This window comes from Chelon labrosus, assembly GCF_963514085.1.
Source record: "Chelon labrosus genome assembly, chromosome: 3".
NCBI classification, from domain to species: Eukaryota; Metazoa; Chordata; class Actinopteri; order Mugiliformes; family Mugilidae; genus Chelon; species Chelon labrosus.
Genome location: NC_140339.1, coordinates 26,339,890 through 26,365,781, shown reverse-complemented (window position 1 = coordinate 26,365,781; position 25,892 = coordinate 26,339,890). Strand labels below are relative to the sequence as shown.

At 41.3% G+C, this 25,892-nt stretch overlaps 2 protein-coding genes across 2 annotated transcripts; both read left to right on the top strand.

Moving 5' to 3' along the window:
• On the top strand, positions 1 to 21,850 carry mrvi1 (murine retrovirus integration site 1 homolog; the record flags this gene model as incomplete). Its single annotated transcript, XM_084541386.1, has 23 exons — positions 1 to 462; positions 1,207 to 1,363; positions 4,817 to 4,845; positions 9,757 to 9,969; positions 11,559 to 11,665; positions 11,755 to 11,816; positions 12,423 to 12,596; positions 12,694 to 12,774; positions 12,860 to 12,897; positions 13,094 to 13,150; positions 13,509 to 13,955; positions 14,045 to 14,123; positions 14,662 to 14,782; positions 14,910 to 14,940; positions 16,157 to 16,297; positions 16,502 to 16,633; positions 17,525 to 17,675; positions 18,226 to 18,275; positions 18,565 to 18,717; positions 19,095 to 19,156; positions 19,821 to 19,931; positions 20,048 to 20,164; positions 20,844 to 21,850. 23 exons carry the CDS (start codon positions 1 to 3, stop codon positions 21,004 to 21,006), a joined length of 3,138 nt encoding a protein of 1,045 aa, XP_084397512.1. The 3' UTR covers positions 21,007 to 21,850.
• Positions 21,851 to 22,842: 992 nt separating this feature from the next.
• lyve1a (lymphatic vessel endothelial hyaluronic receptor 1a) lies at positions 22,843 to 25,740 on the top strand. The gene is made up of 6 exons (XM_084541385.1): positions 22,843 to 23,026; positions 23,166 to 23,349; positions 23,431 to 23,570; positions 23,922 to 24,119; positions 24,243 to 24,315; positions 24,512 to 25,740. The coding sequence occupies exons 1-6, from the start codon at positions 22,939 to 22,941 to the stop codon at positions 24,657 to 24,659; spliced, it is 831 nt and encodes a 276-aa protein (XP_084397511.1). The 5' UTR covers positions 22,843 to 22,938; the 3' UTR covers positions 24,660 to 25,740.
• The last annotated feature ends 152 nt before the right edge of the window (positions 25,741 to 25,892 follow it).

Genomic DNA, 25,892 nt, shown 5'->3' with positions numbered 1-25,892 from the left:
ATGAGGGGGCAGGTCTGCCACCTGCAAGAATCTCTAAGATCTGCACAGGAGCAGGCTGAGCAAAAACGCGCCAGTAGAGTTCTACACGTTGATAAGGGAAGCAACACTGAGAGAAGAGAAGCAGAGAAAACTGTGGAGAAGGTGGTGAAGGATCAAAGGGATGCAGCAGTGGCCACGGATCCTGTGGAGGCCACGGGGGGAGCAGCCTCCGTGCAGGAACACACCCAGGGTCGGGAGAGCACTGACGACCTCCTGTTAACTCTCAGAAGGATGGAGGCGATGGTCAACAACGCCCTGGAATCCGCCGAACTGGTGAGAGAGAGCGAGCAGAGGGTGAGTCGGGTGAAAGTGAGGATGGAGAGCATCACTCAGAGGGTGGAGGAGGCTCTGGGTCGAGCAGCCGACACTGACAAGCAGCTGAACGATCTGGAGGCCAGGATCACAGAGAAAACTCAGGTATTAGTGCATTAAAAATAAGTCGGCTTTTCGAAATATTTATTTAACTAAAATCCGCATAAAGCTGTGTGGAATAGTGGATTTTAGAAAAGTGTAGAATTTTAATTAAAAATGTTATTATCTAAAACATATAAACCAAGGAATCTTACAGTATGATCTAGGTTTCAGGGATTTAGTTTGTCATGCAGAGAATAATCTACAAACTCTGAAAGCTGAAACTTAAAACGGAAGTATCTGTCTGAACAAAATACCACTTGCAAATCCTTTTATTTTTAGCATCCAGTAATAAATTTGTAAAAAGCTGTTTAAGCATTTGCATGCTTAATGCCACTACCTGTTAATGCAACTTAATACTGACTTACAGTTCCTGATCACAGAAGTTGTTTTTCTTTTAAGACTGTTTCATTTGTACACCCTAAGTATGTGTTCTTATTTCCTCATTCTCATTTTCTGCCATCACCCTCTCTCAAGTATACAAACCTCCAATGACTATGAGTAATTCGTGTTTACGTGTATCTTGTGCTCTGACAACCAGCAGGATCACAGATGTGTCTGAGACCATAGAAATCTTTTATGTGAACCAGTTAACTATTTGGCAGTGTCTTCCACAAGCTTGAAACATTCCACGCTATTCACTTGTCATAAAGTTTTATTTAACATAACTGATAGCACTTGTACTTCCAGTAACAGTAGCTGCACTAGTACCAACCCAGTAGTAAAGTTGGTCTCTCTGTCTGTACTTTCCTCAAGTTTCCAGGTCTTGGCGTGCCAGCAGACGCTGGAACAGATGCCACAGGCTTTATGGCTGAGGCCGACACGAAGCCTGAGGATACAGACGGAACAGAACGTCCTCCTCCCTCTCCTGCGATACCAGAACTGAGTGAGCCTCCAGAGCTACCCATGAATGGTATTACAAAAATACGGCGTCAGTGTTATCGTGGTTTTCGGCCACGCTGTGAGACACAGATGAATTAAAGCTACTTCCTTTTCTAAGGGTAATCCCTGAGGATGTCTGAAAATAGACTCTGCAGATATTTACATTGCACACAACAGCTGGCACAGAGAGGAGAGAGAGAGAACAAGCTCTTAGGGAGTGTATGTTATGTGTCTAAGGGGGGCATGGGGAAAATTGGGGAAGATCAGACTGATATGGTTTTTATCTAAACACTCTGAGGGTCAACTAGTTTTAGCTCCAAACATGTTTTTATAGCGTTTGTGCTTTTATACTTGGTGCGTTTAAGGAAAAATCCCTTTTTTGCTGAACTATTTAGACCATGTTCTTAATTTTGCAATCCAGACTGTTATATATTACCATTTGTTTTTAAGGGGTTTTATAAAGGCACAGAGAAATCAATAAGTTGCAACTACCAAGGTAGCGATGCAGTTACATTACAACTAGGATTTCACAAAAGCAGAACAAGTAAAATGTAAATGAAATAATATAGTGTTTTTATAATAAAAAAAAAAATACATTGACAGTATCCTTTTTAGAATTTCCCTTTAGGAAAGATCATAGAAAATATTCCCACATCCTCCTTCAAGAAAGACTCCCAGTGGCTCAGAGGACCAAGTCTTAAGTTGAATTGTTTATTTGTGATGTTAGAGTTTGAAGCTTGTTGAGGTTGCTGAGAATCGGTGGGTGGCCTCAGAGTGGGAAATGATATTTCAAGCGAACAGGCAGTAGTCGTCGCCATGTCCAGTTGTTCGTTTATTTTATCTTTCTGCCTAAAGATGATATTGTCCACCGTGGGCTTGTCTTTACTTAGCAAATGAAGCTACAATCCCACATTCAAAAAGCTACCATAGAATGAAGACTTTATGGTGGATGTTACAGTTGTAAAAGTCTAACTGCAGAGTCCAGTTTATTGTGCGTGTGGTCGTTATATAATTTACATGGATCAGACACAACATTAAAACCACTGACAGGAGAAGTAAATCACATTGACCATCTTGTGACGATTCAATGTTCTACTGGGAAACTCTTGGAACTAGCATTCATGTGGATGTTACTTAGACATGTACCACCCACCTAGACCAGACCAGTCACCCCCACCCCATAGCAATGACACTCCTTGATGGCAGTAGCCATCCCCAGCAGGATGCAGCCTGACACAGGCACACACACAATAACGGTCTAGGAACAACTAAAAAAAACATGAAGAACAGCACAAGGTGTTGACCTGGCCATCAAATTTACTAGATCCCAAACTGATCAAGTATCTGAGGGATGATCCACAGAGCCCCCTCCCCTCAACCCATAGGACCCAAAGGCTCCTACTAACAGCATTGTGTTGCCAGACCCTACAGGACACCCTCAGAAGGCCCATGTCCATTCTCTGATGAGGCCAGAACTGTTTTGGAGGCACAAGGGAGACCTACACAATATTAGGAAGGTGGTCATAATGTTATGCCTGGTCTGTGAAAAGTGACTGTCATTGTGAGGAAGGTTTTGTCTTCCCACATAGTGAGTCATACACGTGAAAATATATTTAATCAATAGCAATTTAAGCAGGACACAACAACAACAACAACAACCATGCACAGAGTTATACACAAGAGTAATACTATGTTCACACTAAAAGACAAAAGTTACAAATCGACCAGTTGTGGTGTGCTGCATTGTCACTGAGTTGTCTTTGAAACGCTGTTCAAGCGCTCCTCAATGTTATTCCATTTAAATATAAACTGATGAAACAATCACATATGACTGACTGGCGTCAACTCAGGTGTCAGGCATCAGTTTGTAGCTTCGCGTCCCCAACTTCTACTGAAAACAACTCGTGGCCATTGTCTTTTTCGGCAAAAGTGCGAACACAGGAGAACAGACTACGGTCAGGCTGAGGTCGCACTTGAGCTAACTGCTAACATCGGCATGCTAATTAGCTCCAAAAGAAGTGCTGCGCTAACATGCTAATGGTTTCAAGGTTGTGTCGTATTTGGCATTTGCTTACTAACTAATGTCTCTTTACAAAAGCACAAACCATGTCAAACTCATGGTGGCACTAGAAGAAAAATCAATGGATCACCAAAATCAATACAAGTCATCTTCTGAGGCCCATGCATGTATGTACAAAAATTTCATGCCAGTACAATAGTGATTTCAGCCTAAACCACAGTGGTGAACAGCCGACCAACAAATACCTTTCCTACACAAAGAGCCATGCTGCTACCGTCACTGAAATTACATTAAAATAAATAGCTTTGGTAACAATAATACATGATGAGCCAGAGACGAAGTGCCTGTGGTGATGTATTTTTTATTTTGAAGGCTATCTAGAGCTCACTGGAGTACTCCGCCTCCATTAAGGCTTTTTAAAACTATTTTATATTCCTTTCACTATCGCCCCAGCACCAATAAAACATTGATCTGAGATATTAAATCAACTTAAGGCATTCCACTGTAACATTAAGGACAAATAAAACGGGCTTTTAGGTTTTATGTCCCTGTTTAAAACATGACACAGACAGGCTCTGGGATGCATTGAGATCCTCTGAAGACAGATCGTAAATAATTTAGAAAAGCGGTGTCTCTTTAATGCTCTCTGTGTGTGTGTGCGCGCGCGTGTGTGCGCATGTGTGTGCCTGTAAATAGTGCACTCTTTGATGAGGAATTTTTAAATGGGACAAAGGTGGAAATAATAGACTCTCTCTAGCTGGAATGTGCATTAATTTGCAGTCAGGTTGAAAGCTTCCAAGAAAAGAAAGTACACCGCTTTGTATAGCAATACAGTTTTTGTTTCTCAAGGACTTGTGTAATCATTGAAGAAGTAAACTGTGTCTGTGAAATGCTGTGTTAATCTGGTTGTTGTACAAGTGCTGAAATTCTTGCGTCATTATCAAATAAGCAACTGTGGTCTGTTTTTTTTTTATTTGACTTTTAATAATACTCATACATTTGCAGCTATTTAATTGCCTTGAAATGAACACACTCAGGTCAGATGGTGCTTCATAAACTATATTATCTTGCTTGTTACTACAGTATTATAAACCTTTTCCTGAGAGCCCCTAAAGAAGATGACTAGAGCTTTCAGCCAGAGGATCAAGCACCTCATGTACTCGAGATGGTTGCCAGGTTATTGTTGCCCCTAGTTATGGAGGTGGGGTGGGTGGGACACTTCCTGAAAGAAGTGTAACAGTAGTCTGCCAATCAGATGAATATCACGCTGGCACCATCAACCCAGCAGGACAGAAAACTTGATGGAGTTCTTCCCCATTTGTTTTCTCTTTCTGTCACACTCTCGCTCTTTCTCAGTTGCCCTTTTCTTTTTTTAACTGTCCCCTGACATTTGCATTGCACATGCTTTCCTGTTAAATGCAAATCAACTGTTTTCACTGTGTGTCCGTGCTCTGGCTCTAACAGGTGGCAGAGGACGAGGCAGCAGCAGCAAGGTAAGACGTCTCTGCTGATGTATCACCATGAAATACGATGTTATTTGTGCAAGTAGAGGCAGAAGTGCATGCTGCATGTGTAGTATGACTGAATGTCTTATTTCTGTAGTGGCGTGTGACTCTAACTCGCTAATCTAATGATGAAGTGTGTCTGTTTGTAGTGCAATTTTCAGGTCTTTACTTAAAGAGTAAATAGAAAACATATAAAAACATTACATATGAAATGACCTGACCAGCCTTTCAACCTACAAGTTCCCAAGAGTGTGGTGAACTGTCCCTGTAAGTAAAATTATCTAACCATCTCAGAATTTTGTTTTATCACAGTAATCATAATTTGTGACCCTCTGGAGGGGACCCACACCACACTTTGGGAACCTAAACTAACACAAAACATGCTACATAAGTGAAATACTATTCAGGCAATGTTGCATCAGTATCAACAATCAAATCAGGAATGTTAGGCTAATACGTGAACAATAAGTGTAATTTTTCTACAGAATAAATACTGAATGCAGGAATGTTACAAGGGTTAAGTGGAGCTTCCTTCTAGTTGAGTTAAATAAGAATAACATCTGACTTTTTGACCCAAATGGCTCCTTTCATCAACAGTTTCCTTCACGCTGCAGCACGTAAGGCCGTTGGCTCCCTTTAATTCAAATTGTGACGCTGTAATTCGCCGTAAACATCAGCTGTGTTGCTCCAAACAAAGTGACCGTTGTGCTGCTTTTTTTATACAAAATTCAGGAGGATCGCAGCGCTTAAAACACAAACTAACTTCTCAGCAGTAAGAAGCAGATCAAATGACAGCAGATTTAACAAACAATGATGCACCTCAAGAGTTTGGAAGTAGATGTGTGGATTCCTCCCAGCCGGCAGAGTAAACAAACCACCTAATCCACGACCTAACAATCTGTTTCTCACAAACAGGCCCTCGCATACAACAATACACAAAGGAGTCTCCTACACCTCCATTGGAGCAAAAGAAACCCTGCATGAAAAATAACATACTTTTCTAGCACTTTTCTAGTACTTTTCTTTGGTTTTTAGTTAAGGGATGATCAGAAAAGCCTGAGAACACACACACAGACAGACACACACTCCACAGCAGCCCAAAGAGGCACACAGAGCCCTTCTCCTTAAATGGTCAAAGCTCCCAGGAGTGAAAGAGAGGCTGCTGCTGAAAAAAGACAGGGAACAGAGGGGACGGGAGAAGGAAGGAGAAGCCCTGAGGATAGAGGAGTTTTCTGAGGAAAAGGCTGAGTGACAGTTGGACTGTGGGAAGACGGCGTAAGTTGCAGGGATCAGCGGGAGTGTGTTTGTTTCTCTACAGCACTGTAGCGGTGGATTCAGGTAACGTGCATGCTCTCTGCGGACAGGTTCAGATGATCAGCTGCTGGGTGCTGTGTGGTCTTAGTGGCTGATGGTTTAGGTGGACGCAGGCATGTTTAGCTCTGTCCGACCTCTGTTAGCGTGTCTGCGGCTGTGTCAAACATGTGCATGAAGGCTTGTGGACAGTTGTCGGTTTGACTTGAAGCTGCTGGGGTGGGGGTGAGTTTATCTAATCTAGTTTTTTGCCTTAAGTGAAACTCTGTCTCATCTTTGCTTCTCCTTGATGTGTATTTTGAAACTTAGTCCACTCCTTCAACTATCTGTAGATTCCTCAGTGCGTCCATTTCTTTTTCTTTCTCACACTTCCTCTGCCCTGTTATGTCAGATTGTGCCTCTGTGGTAACCACTTCCTCTGCTGGCCCTGTACTCTGCGCTTCACACAACCAAATTTTAAACAAATCTGGCAAGAGGGAGTGTGCTTATGTAACAAAGGAGGGAGGAGGGTGTAGATTCCCTCATCTCCCTCAGCTAGGCCTTGACTACAATGAGAGGTTAGTTTTAACAGACAGTTTGGATGGACTTTCTCCCTTGTTGTGTAAAAACAAGACAAGAGTTGTGTGAAAGAGGTTATCTGCACTCAGGCGTGTTTGTTCTGTCCTGTTCCCCCACAGGAAATGACCTGAGTGATTCAATTACTCTGCAATATTTATCTCAGTATCATGGTCTGCTGGGGAAACATTCTGCACCGTCGAGCCTCCTGCAGTGCGAGTTTGGATTGAGTCGCTTTTAAGCAGCACAAGCTTCTTCTTTGTCTGTCAGCACTGTGTCAGTGATCACTTGAAAGCAAGGTTCTGCCTTCAAAAGACATTTAAACTCATTGAGCTGTATTAATACATTTGTTTGGTGGATTAGTAATAAATGTTTAAAACAGATGATCTCAGATGATAGATGCAAAGATGCACACTGTCCAGTCAGTGGTTTGCAGTTCTTCTTATTCTTAATATTCATGCAAGTGATGACAGAATTAAAAAAGGAGTTCCACAAAATGAAATCTCATGAGATTTGATGGTCGAGAAAATTGCCGGTGGCCTTTAACAAAGCTGCCCTGAGCTAGGGGCAATTATTTAGAAATATCCAGAGACTCATTCACATTTATATATGCAGTAGATCCTCAAAGCTGATTTAATTGAATCTAAATTGCTATAAAAAAAAAAGAGAGTAAAAAATAAAAATCTGTCTGCTTGTGCAGACTGAGAAAGAAGTGAATTTACTCCAGTGTTCCTGTAGTCAGGAAATAATCCTGCAGCTCACTGGGAGACAGTTAAACAACCCATTTCCTCCCCAGTGACTCACAGCTTTTCTGTCCCTATATGTTCCCAAGAACTTGTCATGTTTGTGATGACACTGAACAGCACTCATGTTTTGGCCATGAATTCTCAGAGGATTAGTCCAGCGTACAGCACATGCCATACCTCCGAAATAACCAGTAATTCATCACACGTTTCACTCGCCTACGCACCTTATTCAGCAGCTGCCGAATGCGACCGTGAGCGAGAGCAGTCCCACCTGTGGAGATGTGCATATGAAAATCTTTCTATTTTTGGTCAAATCAAACAAATGCAGTGGAGTAAATTAGCATCCAGCACGCTAACCCCTGACACAGGCTTCTGCAGTGTACTGTGCTCCATCAAAGGTTGAAAACAGATCAGCATTTGGATTTGCATAAATTTGATACTAAAAAGGGAAGAGCTGTGTGTCCAAACAATGGTTCAAACAAGTTGCGCACGTAATGTTTGCCTTTATCGAACCAGGTAACGGCTGCTGATGAAGTTAAAATGTCTTAGAGCTGAAACACACACCAAATAATGAAATTCATTCAGATTTAATAGAATATTTACCTGCTATATACACAGCATGACTTCTTTTCCTTCTTCTGCATCAGTTTGTTTTCAGTTTGCTTTACCAGATAGACATCTTCTAGAAAAACACTAGAAAAAAAATAGGTGTAAGATAGTTATTAGCAAAAAATAATAATCATAAAATTAAAAAAATAAAATAGTATAAGAAAAAATACACAAGAAGTGCATATATTCAAGTCTACAAGAAATAAAACTGGAAGTAATTATACACTATGTACACGCAGGTAGGCTAAATGATAAGGTGCAATAATATGGATGGAGGAGCATTAACGTTAACATTTTTCCGTTTGTCTTTATTTTATGCTCTCATCCATGTTACTATAATGCTGTAAATTTACAGTAAAGCTTCAGTAAATTTGTGGCCGGTTGCCTTTAAATGAATAAACATTGGGTGCACGCTGTAGAGCAATGATTTGTAATGATCCTCTAGAAATCATTGTAGTTTCTATCCAATTTATCAACATGCACCCCTGTTTGTTTTACACTGTCCCTTGGGACCTCAGTCAGCCTGTGAAAGCAAGTTACGCTGTAGCAGAGATGTAGCAGAGTTTCATAACGGCCCAGTGTGTTCCCGTCAGTGTTTGTGGTCAAAACAGCAAGCGCCTGATGGAAGTCACAGTGTGGGAAGAAAAACACATGGAACCGTCGGCTCTGCAGGCGCAGCCATGAGCAGTGTTTTTATTTGTTTTGTGGTCACTCGTGCTGTAAAGTAGAGGAGCTGTATTTTTTCATATTTCATATTTAAATGATCAGATTGCTGAATCTGTGTTTCGTCCAAATCCAAAGCAGCCACTTTTCCTCTAGTTTCCAGTAAGGGAAGGACGCATAAAAATACTTTCAAACTTGAAGGTACCCTGTGGTGTTTTCTTCTGGCCTAAACACATACCGTGCATCCTTCAGGTCCAGCCAATGAGCTCAAGACATTTCAGAGTATCTGAAGGATTTCTGCTTTTTCGTGTTTGTTTGTAAATCAGGGAAATAGCTTCAATCTTACAGGCATATGTGAACTGTGCAGCCGGTGATTTTACATGCATGCGTATGCATTTAGTTGCATGTGCACTGTGCAAACAAATCACTGACCTACTCATGTGAACGTTGCTCCATAGCGCTCCTAGTGGCTGAAAACTCCACTTGATGCCTTTAAGTGAATATTCAAGAATTTCATGACAAAGATGTATTTGTTGAACTTCCTTTGATCCCATGCTGATGGCAATGCATTTGGCACCCGCAGATTTGACCTCAGGTGTATGAGGGAATTCAATGGCTGTCTGTGATGACAACATTTCATAGCAATGTTTACCTCTCCAGTATTTGTATCTGACTTAAGTTCTGGAAATAGATGTAGTTTTTATCATGTGAGAGTGCAGAAGCCATATGTTTGAGTCACAGAACAATTCAGTAAAAGCTTCAAGGCAGAAGTTTTAGTGGCAATGAGTCAGTTAAGGTCTGTTGGGAATATTTGCTAATACCACTGGTGCAAGGCACTGAACATCGAAGCTATTTTAGGATTTGTTTATAGTGTGACTGTCTGGTTTGCTTTTTTAGCTGTGGTTACACAGAATTGATGTTCCTCTGTAATATGGCGTTTCAATAACTACCGAGGACAATGATTAGTTTCCGTCAGCATTTACTCATCTGTATGTTTGTGTTTATAACATTGCAGCTCCAGGGAGAGGAGAAGCACCTACTGCAGGAATCTCCACTTGAACAAAGTAACCCCAAGAAGTCCTGTGACGTCGAGTGTGCTGCTGAGAGAACTTTTATTTTCCCCCACACCCGCTCTCGTCCCTCATTGCCCCCCGCCATGCCCTCGCTGCCTGAGGAAGAGGAGGACTCTCCCGAGGAGCTGGACAGCTCCTCCAGCTCCCCCAGTACGGTGAGTGCAAGTACATATTCAGCTTTTAGCAAAATCATCCACGTCCATAATCCATTTGGCTCTAAGAAGAAACTCTATTAGTGTCCTCAAAAATGAGTTTTTTCTTCAGCATGTTGCTTTTAATTTACCAGACGTGGCTTCTGATTAATCCCTATTAAGTGAGAGCACAATGTTCTTTTCTTCAACCAAACACTCTCCTGTTTCAAGTCCTCCCAAACTGAGGCTTTGCTGTGCGGAAAAGAAGAGAGGTGACTAATGCTGCTGAATTGACATGCAATATTTGACTTGATATGTGTTTTAGTTTTTTTGGCTCTGAACTCGTATATTAGTTATTTCCCACAAAATGTCGTTCTGCTGATTCCTGGATGTTTTATGAGTCTCTGAATACCACTTAGCCTGGCTTCCATCATAAATCTCCCATAGCAGTGCCACCGCTGAGGCATTTAATAAGATGTGTGGATTTTTCAGCGGAGATTACTCTCTGGTTTTTGACGCCTTTCTATTGTCTGTATAAAATGTCTACTTTAATCCTTTGGGACAAATGTATGATTTTTAGCTTTGGGCTAGAATTGTTTTAATTTATCCGTATCTGTTCTTGCACAGTTTTACCCCTGACGAAAGTGTTTACATTGACTAAACTGCAAATTTAGTTTGCATTTACCTCTGCTTCTGTCACCTCATGTCAGAATAAGAATAAGTATCAGAATGCAAAAATCAAAGACAGTATATAAAAAAAAAATAACACTCTAAAAGTGAGCACAGTATAAAAAAAGAATAAGATTAAAGCAAATTTAACTACTATTTCTTGCAAAATTGTTTATGCTCCTTATCATTTAAAAATCTGATCATCAGGTCATGGTAACAACAAGCTAAGCAAGGTGTCCCTTGGTCACTGTCAGCTGCTTTGTAGAAATTAAATTTCACGCCATTGGAGTTCCATTGAAAATGTTCCACAGTGTTCTCAACACCGCGTCTGGAAAAACAAGACTCTCAAGCTTTTCCATTTTTATTTTTAGTGCTGTGAAGGCAGCAGCAGACAAACCAAAACTAACTTCACCACTAGATACCAATGGAGGTTTAATCAGTTTGTCTTTTGGTTTAACTGAACCTTTAAATCATGAACATCTCCAAATGCAGAGGCACAAGAGATAAAGAATAAATATAATCTGAAAGGAGACGGATTCAGCATTTGATTCCCACGGGCAATAAAGAGTTAAACGGCTCTAACGTTGGCCAACATTGTCTTCCTGTGCTGTCGTCCATAAACTGACAGGCTGGATAAGATCTTCTCTGTGATGAACCTGTGTAATCTAATCTTGAGGGCATATGACAACACTTTTAGAGTATCCATCTTTATTACTGAATATCTGAGGCCTCTCTGCAGTCTGCTCTGTTGCCATCAGAGGGATTATTTTATTAGGAATCTAATGCAAAGAAAAGCTTTTAGTTTTTTATTATTGTTTGATGTCTGTGGTTAAGAATTTTATGCTGTAAAACTGAACTTGAATGATGTTTCCTTTACATCTAGATATAAATGAACTGTTCTGGGTTGCTAGAGGGAATAAAATTTTCTAATCTCTTTCTCACAGTCTACACCATGTGAAAGCCGAGCCGTCGTCATGACTGCACCCACCATCGTCTACCCGCAGCAGGCCACTATTGTCCAACAAGACGGTCGCCCCCTGGATCAGGGCAGGTAATCTTGGACCATCTCAGAAATATGCTTCTTGTCTATAGCTGTAAACAGAGACATTGTGTCTGAGTCATTACCATTTCCTCTCTCAGGCCACACAGTCCCAGAGCTCGCCTGGCTAGAAACTCCTCTGGAGGACCCATCACCACAGTCGGTGGGTAAACCCTGTACAAACACACACACTGCAGCTGTAACCATCTAAAAATAAACACAACACCATGAGAACCAGTTAGATTTCATCTCTAGCAGCATTTGTTTTTGTCCTGCACCGAAGTGAAGCCACACAGTTTTGTTCTGGAGGTCTTTAAGTGGACCTTTGTAACAGTGATTATTTTTTTATCTACAACATCCTTGGTTTGATTTTGTTGAAAGATCTTTCCAGGGATGAATCACACCAAAATAATACTCTCATGCTGTGTAGCTATACGAGAAGCTTCCCAACATTTCAGTTCAGTTCAGTCATTGTGACAGATGAATCTGTCAGTTTGTTGCTGTGACTGCTTTTCTTAGGAGAGGAGCAGATAAAAAAAACATCGCCACCTAATTTAGTGGCTCACATCCATCAGTGAAATAGTCCTCTACTTTTGACTTCAGACAGAGGAATCCCTCTTTAATACCCTTTGAAATGTCTTGTGCTTAAACCTGATTAAATGTAGGGGACAAATATAGAACCAAAGAAAGTCTGCTGGCGCTTCTGTGTTTGGTCGCCTCTCCGTTGGTGGGATTGTGTGTGTGTACATGAGTGTAATGTCTTTCTCAGACAGCACAGGTAACGTGATCGACCTGGTGAAAGATCAGCTCCCCGAGCTGCAGCTCTCTGACGAGGATCGACAGAAAAACCTGGAGCTGCTCGAACAGGCCAAGAAGGTCAGCGAACGCTTCCTGACCCGCCGCGGTCGCCGATCCACCAGCAGCCTCACAGACTCGCCCACAGGTAGTTCACACTCAAAATAGAGAAAAAAAGTCAGAACTTTCTCGAATTTGGCGCATTTAACTTTGAGTTTAAATAAATAACTGTTTCTTTTTCTCAGTAGGTCTTTCACCAACTCCAACGCCGTCATCCTCACCGTGTTCATCTAGAAGCAGCTCACTCACCGTGGCCCCTCAGACCTGTATGTACTTCATTCTCTGTCTGAGCATATTAAAAACAATGATTTACTGCTATCGCTGCTTATTAGTTGTGTTCTGCTGTTGTAGCTCCAGGATCCTCAGAGGCGACCCAGTCCGTTGGTCAGGTAAAGAAACTGTTGTTTAACAGCTTAGGAATCATTTCACAATTAAAATGGTCAGTGTTTATTTTATTCCTGTTTTCAATGTATTTTTAAATGTGGCTCTAATTAGTTTGCCTCATATGTAAAGGGGTTTGTTTCCAATAATTATTGATCCAAGTAATTTTTATTAACAAAAGAAAACTGATGTGTTCTGTTTTAGCATCTGGAGGTGCCTTCAGGGAGGGAGCAGTCTGATGTAACGAGCCAGGATCAGGAGGTCAGATTAACGGACTATTAACACAGTTATGATCAACTTCGACTTCTTTTTTTGTAAGGCACACCTGACAGAGAGGTGCTTAGAAGAATGGGATCCTGCAGAATTAATTTACAGACAAGGTCACCTCTCACCTTTGTTAAGATCCTCGGACTACCCATCGTATGCTAAGTTATGCTAGGTTAAAAGCTTAGCTGTATGTTGTGTTAGTAGCTAGCACTGACTGCTAAACTTGTTAACATTGCCCTTTTGAGCATGCTGTAGTGGTAGTGTTAACATTTAGCTCAAAGGTCCAAGAGATATTATGCCTGATGATGCGTGAAAGAAATGCTGATAAATGTCATCATCTTGCTAACATCAGGGCAGGCTCTTGGTGGACTGGAAGCCCGCTGAGAAAAGAAAAGTGTCATCTGGGACTCTAACGCCTCGTTTTGCTGTTCAGAAGGAGAACTGTGATCTTGTCGCGGCTAAGAGTCCTCCAACAGTCAACAAAGCTGATGAGGCTTCAGGTCGAAACCCTAACCAGGCCCCAGCCACAGGGGTGGCCAAGCCTGTCCCCAGACCCCCTACTCAACAGGCCCCCTGTACGGCTGAGATCAAGACTATTGGAGCCTTTCCTCCACTAATGAGAGCCGTTTCCTGGGACGCTGTAGGCAGCCTTAATTCCAGAAACGGATCCCCAAGTTTCCCTCCGACACCCGAGGACACCTTTTCAGACCTGCCCAGGGATTCTGTCTTCAAGTCTTCAGTATACAAGGACTTCCCCACCCAGCCAGGGGGTGTGCAGAAACTGTCTAAACTCAGAGAGGTAAAGCAAGCAACACTTTCCTTGTGGCAAACAGTTGCAAGACTATAATAAAATGCCTTATTCTTATGGGGGGTTTTTTGTGCATACAGGAACACAAGCTGATGCGTAACCAAAGCATAGTGGGATCCAAGTTACCAGACTTGAGTGAAGCTGCTGAACAGGAAAAAGGTGACAGTCCTTGTTTGCCCTCTTGTTGCATAGGACAGAAAGTACTTTCAGCTGTGTCGCCAAGGGCGTGCACATCCTGAATCTCAGGAAAAACTTGTTCCAGTCAGAAAATTGTGACAATGATTTGGTCTTGTTTTTTTTTTTTTTCTCTGCAAGCTCGTAACAGTAAAAGAAAACAATGGTGTTTTTTTTTTCCGTCAGTAGATGGCATGATTGTTGAGGCATGTGAAGCAAAGACCACCTGATCAAATGAGAAAACTATTCTGTGTATTTATGAAAAGAATTGTAGACTTGAGAATTATTGAGGATTAAGTAACTATACATATACTGCATGTATTTATATGACATGAGAAAACAGAGGTAATGAGGAAGGTTTGTCTTTAGATAAGACTCTTCTTATGCCTGCTGCAGTACATTTCATGTGCTCCTGCTCTTTAAAGATACGTTTTGTTTTTTTTGCGAACTGGCACAGAGGCCTCAAATGAACAAAAGGTCGGGTCATCCTCTTGAGGTCTGATTAATGCACTGATATCTACAGGCCCTCCACCTTCTCCCAACTCGGCCACTAGTGAGGAGATGAAGGAGAAGTCTGACGCCATGCCAAACATTTCAGACATCATGCTGAGAAAACTGAAGCTTCACCGAGGTCTGCCGGGCTGGTGTGTAGCAAACTGCTGCTTAAGCTAACGTTTGACTAATAGCCTAATAGCTCCAAAACCGCCCTACTTACATGTCATTTACTTTATCACTTACCTTACTAACAGTTATTCTCTGATTTCATTCCAGTGCACCCCCACTCAGTGAAAAAGAAGTTGAGGTTAGTATCTGGTCTGTGCCGGCTGTTGAGATATATTCAAACCTTTAGTGGAGACACAGCCACGAAAATATTTAAAAAAAAGTTATATTTCCATTCTTTATCTGTGCATGCAGTAGTGGATTTTGGCAATTACACTTTTTCCCTTTCTTACCAACTGTTAGAAGAAAGGATAACCACCACCATCTGTCTTATGAAGCCTGTAAGCTTATCTAAGCAGAGACTGTATATATGGGGGGACAGCTTTGCAGGTCTGTCTGGAGATAACAAAATCCACCACACTTCAGAAGCTCTTTTATTAACATTTAATAAACTACTCTAATGTTTAGTCTGTAAAATGTCAATTCACAAGAAAGTAAAATAAGAAAACTATTGCTTTCCTGTTTGGACAAACACTTAAGTAACAAAAAAACTAAAAATATGCTTATGGCGGGTTTCCAAATAAATTCCTGACTAACTTCTTCATGATGGTCCACAGTTATTAACTATACATACTGCATTCATAATAGAAATCATAAAACTGACTGCCAGCAGTAATTTGCTTGTTTCAAAAGTTCGAACACTTGTTAAAACACGGGGAACAGATGGTTTGTTCCACTCACAGCTGAACCTTTGCCCCGTGCAGCCCCATGTTTACAATAAACTTGTTCTGTTTCCAAAGTAGTTAATTATGCAGTCGTCAAAAATTGGCTGCCTGGATTCAGCGGTGTTCTGTCAACAGGAAAGTGTTCTTCTGTTCCTGATCAGGCCAAAGAGACTCTTTGGAGTGATTTCCTGCGGAGAAAATGCAAACATTTGTGACGCTGTCAGGCCCGGGCTGCAGCTCCTCTGGCTGCTCCCTCTGGGATCTGTCTGGATCAGGACAGTCAGAGGTCATATATTTCCCCTCGGCTGTGGCTCGTGTATGTAGGAAAACTGCGTGGACTGGCTTTGATCAACACAGCAAAACATGAGGAGGTCAAATGTCAGGCTGACAGCTTGTTCCCCATGCTCGACTCAGGGCTGCTTGATTCTCCCTCACATATTAACCCATAGATTGCATATTAATATTCAATCCACCACACTGTCCCTCATTTAGCTTGTACATGAGCTGCACTCTGGCGAGCTCTCTAGGATTTATTCCACTGAGTTGGTACGCTGCCATCCCCAGCACTTCCACGTTTTAATGTATGTTTAATGTGCCAGTGAGTCTCATACTGCAGTAACTTCCTTTCCACAGAATGCATTTGTCCAGCTGTCACTGGCATTTCGCAATGACAACTACACTCTGGAGACGCGACTCAAACAGGCAGAGAGGGAGAGGAACATGACTGAGGAAGACACTGAGAAAGAACTAGAGGAGTTCAAAGGAGCCCTGAAGGTCAGTCCTCGAAAACTGTGAGAGAAGAGCTCCCTCTGGCTCTTTAGTGCTCCTTCATCTGTTTAATGTTTCCTGAACGCGTCCCACCACAGTAAATATTTATCTTTTGTGGGTAAGAATCTAAACCCAGGTACAAAAGAGACGCTGATCTACACTTTGTTTTCCTGAGATTTGTCACAGGCTGTTGTTGTGTTTATTGTGCAGATGACTTCACCGCAGTGGCAGAACCTGGAGCAGCGTGAAGCCTATCAGCGCCTAATAGAGACGATTTCAGTGCTGCACCGGCTGGCCACGCGGCTCTCCAGCAGAGCGGAGATCGTTGGAGCCGTCCGACAGGTGCAGTCAACGCGCACACATGCAGACCGTAATGCAAACCAAATGAATGCTGCGCAGTTTGTCAGCAGATGTGCAACCCTGTGCAAGCACACATGGCATCTAATAGTTTAAAAGAACCAGTGTACTTTGGGATGTCCCGGGAGGACTGGAATGCTTGTTTGGCAGCAATTTAAAAGTTATGATGATGGATTTTATTTGATGTCATGGCTGACCTCATGCATGCCAAAGCAAACACCAGAAAAAGAGCAAATGTACTGTTTATGCAGTATTTATAACCCAAAACTACTCAGATGAATTACTGCCTTCTTCTGTTTTTTCTCTGTCCTCTGCTACCCAACTATTAATAACAATCTAATTATAATTGCACATAAATTATAGGTTCCCATTACTTCATCCTTTAGATCCATAGAAGTCTGCTGGATGACTGGAATTTGTGCAAACTGTATATTCATGCTGTGTCAAGGCTTCTTGGAAAATACTTGTTGTATAAACAACCTTGCAGCATGGATTTAGTGGCGGCCTGAGTTCAAGAAAGTAAACATGAGAAAATCACTTTTATTTTAATTTAAAGCCATGTCAGTATTGTATGAAACACACAAGGCTAATGGGATGATAAACGGGGGTTTATGGGAGTTAAATATTTCAACAATGTGTGACTTTCAGCTTCTTCTGCAGCTTTAAAAACATATTTTCATTTAAACGTCAGTGAGCAGATTACATTAGTCAAAGTTTTATTGGACAGTTACAAGTCTATTTAAATCCTGAGGACAATTATAGGCTGTATTTTGTTTTGCACGATTCATCCATCAAAGTTCTCTCTTCTACACAGTTTCTGCGTTAATTGCAATGCAGGCCGGCATTGACTGGGTCTTCTGTTTTATTTTCTAACAGGAGAAACGAATGAACAAGGCCACTGAGGTCATGATGCAATATGTAGAGAATTTGAAGAGGACGTATGAGAAGGATCACGCGGAGCTGATGGAGTTTAAGAAGCTGGCCAACCAGAACTCAAATCGCTATGGAGCGTCTGTAGACACTGGAGGTAAGAATACATTGATCAGACTCTGACATTTCTCCATAAAGAGTTTCATGCTTAAAAGGGCTGACCTGCCAGCAAGGATTAATATAGCGTGTACCTTTTTTCACGCTGGTTTGCTCTTTGCACAATATGCAATCTACAATTAGCCTGTAAAGTTGTATCAACCGCAGTATTCAATCATTCATTGCATAGGCAGCTTTGGTACTTGCAGCTATCCTGTGTAGATGTACATATGTATATCTATATATCCATAGCACTGTGTAGTTAAAAGTTCCACTTGTAGATTCTGTCGTAGAGTAGCAGATAGAGAAGTTCAGCAGTAGCTGCAGTTATAGTAGTTATTGTGTGTGTCTTGTCTGCATACATGTAGCACAGTGGGACGAGGAGAAACAGTATTTCCCACCTCTGTTTGCTTTTAATAACACTTGAATCTTGTAACCAGAGAATACTAATGTTGTGGCCAGCTTTCCTGCAGTTTTTGGAAAAAATACCAGAATTAGAAATGAATGGTTTCTGTGCGTCCATAATGTTGTTATCTGTGATCTCTATGAAGATGATGGAGTTCCACGGGCGTCAAGGTCCATGTCACTCACCCTTGGAAAGGTAAGTGGACTCTTTCAGATTATTTTCCACGATTTCACGACTGTGAAATGACTGTACATTTTCAACCATCGGTTAGCAAGCAAAAACAAGTCATTCAAAGACACAACCGTGGACTGTACTGAACATTTTTCATTGTAGTTTGCTATTGAATATAAACCAGTGCTCTTCAGTTTTAAATGGTCTTTTGTGTCTCGTATTTCATTTTCAAATGTGTGTATTTTTTCAGTCCTCTTTAACAGTAAGTGACACAGCTCTATGTTCTGTCTCCCTCTCACCTGCTCACCTGTAGGCTTTGCCCAGGCGCAGGGTCAGCGTAGCGGTGGTGCCTAAGTTTAACCTCCTTAACATCCCGGGTCAGACCCCAGCCACAGCCGGCCAGGGCCAGGGCCCGGGCCAGGGCCCCAACGCTGGACCCGCAACTGGTGCTGCTCTTCCTGCCCTAGTAGGTCTTCCTGTCCCGTTGTGAACTGATGGGAAATGAGGTATCAAGGATATCATGCAATGACACCCACGCTCTGCCTGATGGATAAAAGTTCATCCACGGGTTGGAAGCATACTCAGCTCTTTTAGGACAAAGCCATTTACTGGTTTCGAAATATTGCTGATCATTGAAATAGAGTGTTTTAAAATGCAAGCCTTTAGCCTAGCCTTGCTGTAATTAACATATAAAATATGAAGCAACAAAACATGAGGAGGTCAAATTTCTGTGAGCCCAGAAACATAAAACTTACACATTATTTGAAAAAAAAAAAAAGAGAGATTAGAATTGAATTGTTAGGAGGCAATAATATTCTTCAACACTCTCCTCTCTCCACTCAGTGTGAAGCGAATGATGTAAAAGGAAACGCGTCCACAGAGCCGGCACAACCAGCTGCAGAATGGTATGTAACATGAATTAATGGTGGAGTTATATACTCACACACATCACTGCATGTAAGTCACACACCGCCACTTCACTTCCAAGGACATTTCACAGTCCTCGAAACAATGGGCCCAGAAAAAAAGTCCCAACTTCTACTCATTCTTATCAAAAGCATTTTGTGCTGCAGAGGGAACCTTGGCTTGTTTGTGTGACCTTCAGGATGTGTTCTACTTTATGCAGTGAATTCCCCAGAGAGGTAAAAATAACCCTGAAAGCATAAAAAATAATCAAACCCCTCTGCAGTTGAGGGATATGCTATCCCAGGTCCTAATCTAAACATTCAGGAAAGAGTTTGACAAAGTCCAGGCGCGAGGCTCCGATCATATTGTGGCTATAAAGAGAGGCTCAGTAGAGCTCTCAAGTGTCTGAACCTGACGTTCTGTGAGGAGAATATCAATAACAAATGTGCAAAGTGCCAGCTCCGTTTTTCTGTTTGCACTCACCATGCCTGTGGTGATGTCTGTAATGCATACCCCCACTCAGCCGGCACGGCAGCTCGTCCATTATGAGACGAGGCCGCGTTGTTGTGATGGAACCTAGCTGGACACCGTTTTATAATGTCAGCTGTCACAGTTCTGGTGTCGTCCAAGGCTGATTGTTCTTTCCTATCTGAAACAATGCAGTGGAAAGAGTGTGCCGGAGCAGGAAAGTGAGCCAGCCAAGCCTCCTGTAAACTTAGAGGAGCTCAAAGCCGAGATCAAGGCAAAGATCGAAGAGGAGGCGTACAATAAAGGGTGAGGCCTTCTCTCCTGATCGTTTGTGTGCGCAAGCAGACACCGCATTATTACACTATTGTTTTTCCGCACATTTATGTGACTATCTGTGCTTGTATATTGCATATCAAATGCAGCTACCAAGAGGGACTGAAGCAAAGCAAAGTGCTCCAGGAAGAGAAATGTGAGGAGGAAAAATTGCTGGAATCAAAAGATAAGGATGAAGAGAGCGGAAAGAGTCTGAAGAGCAGCAGGTAAACCGAATATGCTCCTTTAAAAATGAAATCGTGTTTTTCCATGATAGTATCAACATAAGCACAACACACCCACCATCTTTAAGTGCCTTTCAGATACTCTCCAAACAGACTTCATGAGTCATCCAACTTTTTTTATATCATTTTACACCCATCAGCTATTTAAAGGGGGATGAATGTTCGCGATTTTTAAAAATGCACACATCTGTGTCTTTTTAATAAATAATGTCTGGAAGCAATGTTGATATTCAAAAGATACTTTAATGATGCTTTCCTTGATACTCAACCCTTTAAATTTACTTAAATAGTTTACTTAATTTTCTTTTTTTCATGTAAACAGTACAAGAAGAAACACAATTTATAGAGAGGGAGTTTATACATTGAGAAGAAGAAAGGGGTGAAATAAAATTGAAAGGAGTAAAAGTGATCGAGCAGAGCAAGCATTTTTATTTTTATTCCAACAAATAAACAACAAATAAATGATATATACCATATATAAAGTGTATTTAGAAAAATCTGTTTTACTGTCTTCCTGTTACTTACTACTCATGGATGAGTAACCTAAAATAAGATATCAGTATATATACAGTATGTAAAAATGTACAGTATAGAGTAGTAATACATAAATGAAATGAATCAGATGTACACTCCATACTGTATGAGGTTATTGTCTTCACAGGAGGATGGAGGAGGTCCTGGCTGTTCTGGGTCAGTTTACGCCCAAGATCCCCGTGAGTCGGCGGCTTATTTGGGTCGCTCTGGCGCTGTTGGTGGCGATGTGCCTGGTTATCAGTATTTTTACGTTCTTCAGCGACTACTACAATCGACGCGAGGACACGTAAGGAGGAGAGAGGGACTTTGTGCAAGACATGATGGAGATCTTTGGACTGAGTGTTGCAGCCCAACAGCAGAACGACAGAGACCACAGTCACCGCGTCTCTGACAATTTACCATATCATCACACTCGGACTCACTTGAATCAAATGACCCTCGAGGGTCAAAGACATTTTGGGAGGCTGTATGGATAATGTTGCGTTTTTTTAATGGTCAACAGGATTAAATTGTATTTTTATTTAGAGCGGAAAGTTGAACGGTTTGTTTTCTGCAGCGAAAAATGATTTCTGTTTAGGGACCAACTATATAGTGTGATGAAATATATATTTAATTCAGTTAGATGCGTATGTATTGATGGTTCTGGTACTTTGGAGGATGAACATGGCACTTTCAGTCAAACCCCACAGTCGAAAACATTTATATTTATCTACACTATAATATTAAGATATAGTCTCTCAGGTCCATTAGATAATAAAGCCCCTGAGAAATTTTGAATTCATATTTAAAGGTTGTTTTAATTTGTTGTTTAATATCTATAAATGATATTTAATATATAAGCACATTCCAGAGTAGCTCCTTGAGTGCAATATTTTGCAGATGATGGTTCTCGGTTGTGTCATTTTGGATTGTGTGTTCAGAGCACTGACAGATTTCCTTCTTGTATGAGCGCACTGTTTAGATAGCATGAGGCCTACCTTTTTTTTTTTTTGCACATGTGTGCCTGGCTGTGTTGGTTGTGGATTTTATGCTCTGCCACTTCACCTTTAAATAAAAAGGTGCCTGAGAGTATTCTGTTGTCATTTCAAAAGCTGGTAAAAGTGCAAAGCTGTAGTCTTGTCATATGGATGGGTTCGTCTAAGATGATTTCCAGTTACAAGTCTTTGCGACACCATTACCTTAAACCTAACATCTCAAGTTCTAGCCTCATAGTTAACCTCATACTTACCCTTGCTACGAGACAGAAAGTGGAAAATGTTCCAAAATGTTGAACGATTTCTCTGAATTATATTACATCTTTGCTTGTCACAGCAGGAAAAGCACAGCAATAATGAAATTAACAATGGCTGAATTCAGCTACTTCAGTCTTTGGGCGTTACTGGGAAAAAGTTTTCTTGTTCACCAAAAAAGCTGATCAACGTTCTTTCATTTTCTCATTAAACCAGCTTAATCTCAGGAAACCATTTGCTCCGGTGTAACTGAATATGGTCATTATTCGTATGACCCACAGACCCACAAACACCGCCCTAAACAGAAGCCAATTTTGTGTATCAGGATAGTATAACAGCCTGTTCTCTAGCTGAAGATTGACGTTTATGCCCGCTCAACTCATTGACACCTCTCATCTGACACAAACACTGCTGCGTCTTCGTCAGCAGTGTTTGCGTCATTTCCTGCCGTAAGGGCTTGTGCAGAAATGTTTTTGTGGAAGCGGGATGTCAACTGTGTGCCAAAGGCTCATCGGAGGATACCGGAGATAATGAGCATGTTCACGACTGAGTAATGCCCCGTGGGAGGAAATCATTAGGACAGGGTGCTCCGTCAGATGTCAGGAACAGTGAGGGGCACTGAAGATCATTATATTCATCAGCCTTTTACTATTTTGTTCTGACCTTTCCCCACTCTCAGTTAAACACATTTCTAATTATTCCTGGAATATGTGTCTATTGCTTTTTGTCTTCCAGTGAAATCTTTGCCTTTGTTCACGCTTTAGTTATATAGCTTCTGTCTCCTGAGCCCTGCCCTCAGAACATTTGATGGCTCTTGATCTGACCTGTGCTCGGTACTTCCCTCTTCCTCTTCCTCTGCTTTGTGGCAGTGACATACACACACACACCAGTGGGCAGAATCACCTCTATTTAACCGTGTCATCTGCTCACAGGCACATAAACCTCGCAACACTAGTCTTCTCCAGCATTCGTCCATCTCCTCACTGACCAGTCATGAACATTATTTGGCTTTGCATCACATCAGTGTTGTCTATTACGTCAGTCTTCTCTGACCAAAATATTGACTTAAGCCACCTTAAAGGTAAGTAATTCCAGATTCATTAACATTTTAAATAATTAACCTAACTCTAACCCAAGTCAATAGTTGTTGTTTTATCCTATATCACAGTAAAGCTAAATCTGAGGTTGCTTTTTTGTGTGTGTTTTTTTTTTTTTTCCAGTTTTCCCTGCCATGAACCAAAGTATTGCTGGAGTCCTCCAGGTTAGCTACTTAAAAGACCTCAACGACCTTCAGTACGCCTTCAACGCAACTGAAGCTCGGGGAGTCTGCTTGTCACTCGGACTGATCATCGCCTCAAAAGCACAAGTAGAGACAGCTCTCCTTCGAGGTCTGGAAACGTGCAGGTAAGACCAGATTTTGAAACTTAATGTCACCTCTGTGGGATTCAATGAAACGTACCTGACGTCATGTTTCATTTCATTCAGGTTTGGATGGATTGATGAGCATTTTGCAGTCATTCCCCGCATACAGGCACTTGCTAATTGTGGCAAAAACCAGACAGGCATGGTTCCATGGAGAACCCCTCTACACCAAAAGTTTGATGTGTTTTGCTTCAATGAATCAGGTATGACATTTGTAGCCTGGAGTCTTCTCTAGCACTAGAATACAGCAGTTCATTGATGGTACCAAGCAGGCAAATCACTAATATTTGCAGTGCATTCAGCTACATTTCCATTCATATTCTACCCAACATAAGTAAGAATGTACCTGTGGAGAATATAAAAGGTTTGTTTAAACTACCATAATTTATTTTTACGGAATTTTTTATTACATGCATATAGATTTTTAATTTTTAGTATTTTCCCACATCATTATAATGATATGACCATTTGAATACACAGTTGCACAGTTAAAACTAAAATGGCATTCAAACAATGCACTTATCTTATCCTTCTTCTTTTGCGTACATGCACAGATGCAGAGGCACAATTGAAGGATGCAGCATCTGATAGCCCTTTGAGCACCAGCCATTACTCAGGGCTCACACAGTCTCCTTCGAAAGCAGCAGACTCCATCCTGACGACACACGCCCCTACCTACTCGACTCCTAAAATCACAGAGAACCTGGCAGAGCTAGCCCGTTTTGTCGACAGTGCACGAGGCCCCGCTGGAGGTATGTGTCACTTTCAGTTCAGACAACACAGTTTCTCTACATGTAAAACCCTTTTCGGTGCTTGCATGTGGTTTTTGTTTTATATGGCTCATGAATTTCCCCCCATATGCTCTGTTGTTACAGGAAGAGCTGTACTCATCTCCTGCACATGTGCCGTCCTGCTGATTGCCGTAATCATCATTGCATACCTAAAATTGTGAGTCACATATAATAAAACATAATCCTGACCTTCTGTCTGAAAGGTCACACGAGGCTTTCTTGAATCAGTATCACTAAACAAGTAAGAGTGTGTGGAATATAAACACATTACTCAGAGCAGCTGACAGTGAGCTGCTTCGTGTTAACTTCCAAATACTACATGACATTTTTTTTTTCTTTCTCTCCATGAAAAGGAGGCGGTGTCGCTCACGCAGCGCTGACGTGAAGCAGCAGCAAGAGCACATCCAGACGGAAGAGTGGACGTGTGTGAAGAATATTACAGAAACCGGGAAAGAAGATCAGGAAGATGAGGGGATAGAAGACAGTGATAATAGACAATGAACAGCTTACTGATATTTTGAAGAAATGCACCACATAAAAATTACAATAATAGTAAAACTCGTTATGAACAAGAATTTGTGCCATGATCTGTATAAAAGTAATGTAACAGAATTGCTGTAAAGTGAATTTATTTTGCATAATATGTGTTTATTATTTTCATTATTATTAAAGTATCGAATGCTATTAAAGGGTGCAGTTGGCCACTAGAGGGTAGCATTGGAAATACAATCATTTTGAAGATGCACCGATCAGGCATAACATTATGATCACCTTCCTAATATTGTACTACAAATGGGCCTTCTGAGGGTGTCCTGTGGTGTTAGTGGGGGTCTTTGGGTCCTATGGGTTGAGGGGGAGGGGTTATCCCACAGATACTTGATCAGTTTGGGATCTAGTGAATTTGAAGGCCAGATCAACACCTTGTGCTGTTCTTCATGTTTTTTTAATCGTTCTTAAAGCATTTTTGTGCTGTGTGTCAGGATGCATCCTGCTGGGGATGGCTGCTGCCATCAAGGAGTGTCATTGCTATGGGGTGGGGGTGCCTGGTCTGGCCTAGGTGGGTGATACATGTCTAAGTAACATCCACATGAATGCCAGGTCCAAAAGTTTCTCAGAAGAACATTGAATTGCCACAAGATGGTCCATGTTATTGGTTTTAATGCTGTGGCTGATCGGTGTAACCTTTTATTCTAGTAACGTACTATTTGTTCTTCAGATAATCAACAAAAACAATGTTTCCACAAAAATTAAAAAAAAAGAGTTGATATTATTCCAAACTTCAGTAACTTCCATATCTTTCAGTGTATCAACATTTTTAGAAAAATTCTCTGAAACTCTTGAAAACAAACTATTTAAAGAAGAGGCCCAGGAAATGTCTGGAACATTACTCATCTCTGTTATCCCACCTGTCTGTGTAAAGCTCTCTCAACTGTAACTGTCTGATGCACTGTATACAGTAAAGGAAAAGTTTCAAGTTTCAAACTGTTTCTGTGACAGAACCCATCAGAAAATAGAGTGTTAGGTACAAATATTTATACAGAGGGGGTTTGTTTAATGGCAAATATGTGATTCTACTCTACAAGTTTGGCCCGACACAGCTTTTGTCTAAACCTTTGAAAAGTGCCATCAGTCATCCTTTCACCCAAGGTATGACCAAATTTTTACCAAACTCATTTGTCACCTGCTTCTATCTAGTCAAGTATTGCTCTTTAAGTGCCAATGTATTCTATTTGA

Coding starts and splice junctions, on each gene's coding strand:
- lyve1a (XM_084541385.1), top strand. CDS start 22,939: ATGAACATTATTTGGCTTTGCATCACATCAGTGTTGTCTATTACGTCA. Junction 23,571..23,921: donor GTTTTGCTTCAATGAATCAG/GTATGACATTTG, acceptor GTACATGCACAG/ATGCAGAGGCACAATTGAAG. Junction 24,120..24,242: donor TGCACGAGGCCCCGCTGGAG/GTATGTGTCACT, acceptor CTGTTGTTACAG/GAAGAGCTGTACTCATCTCC.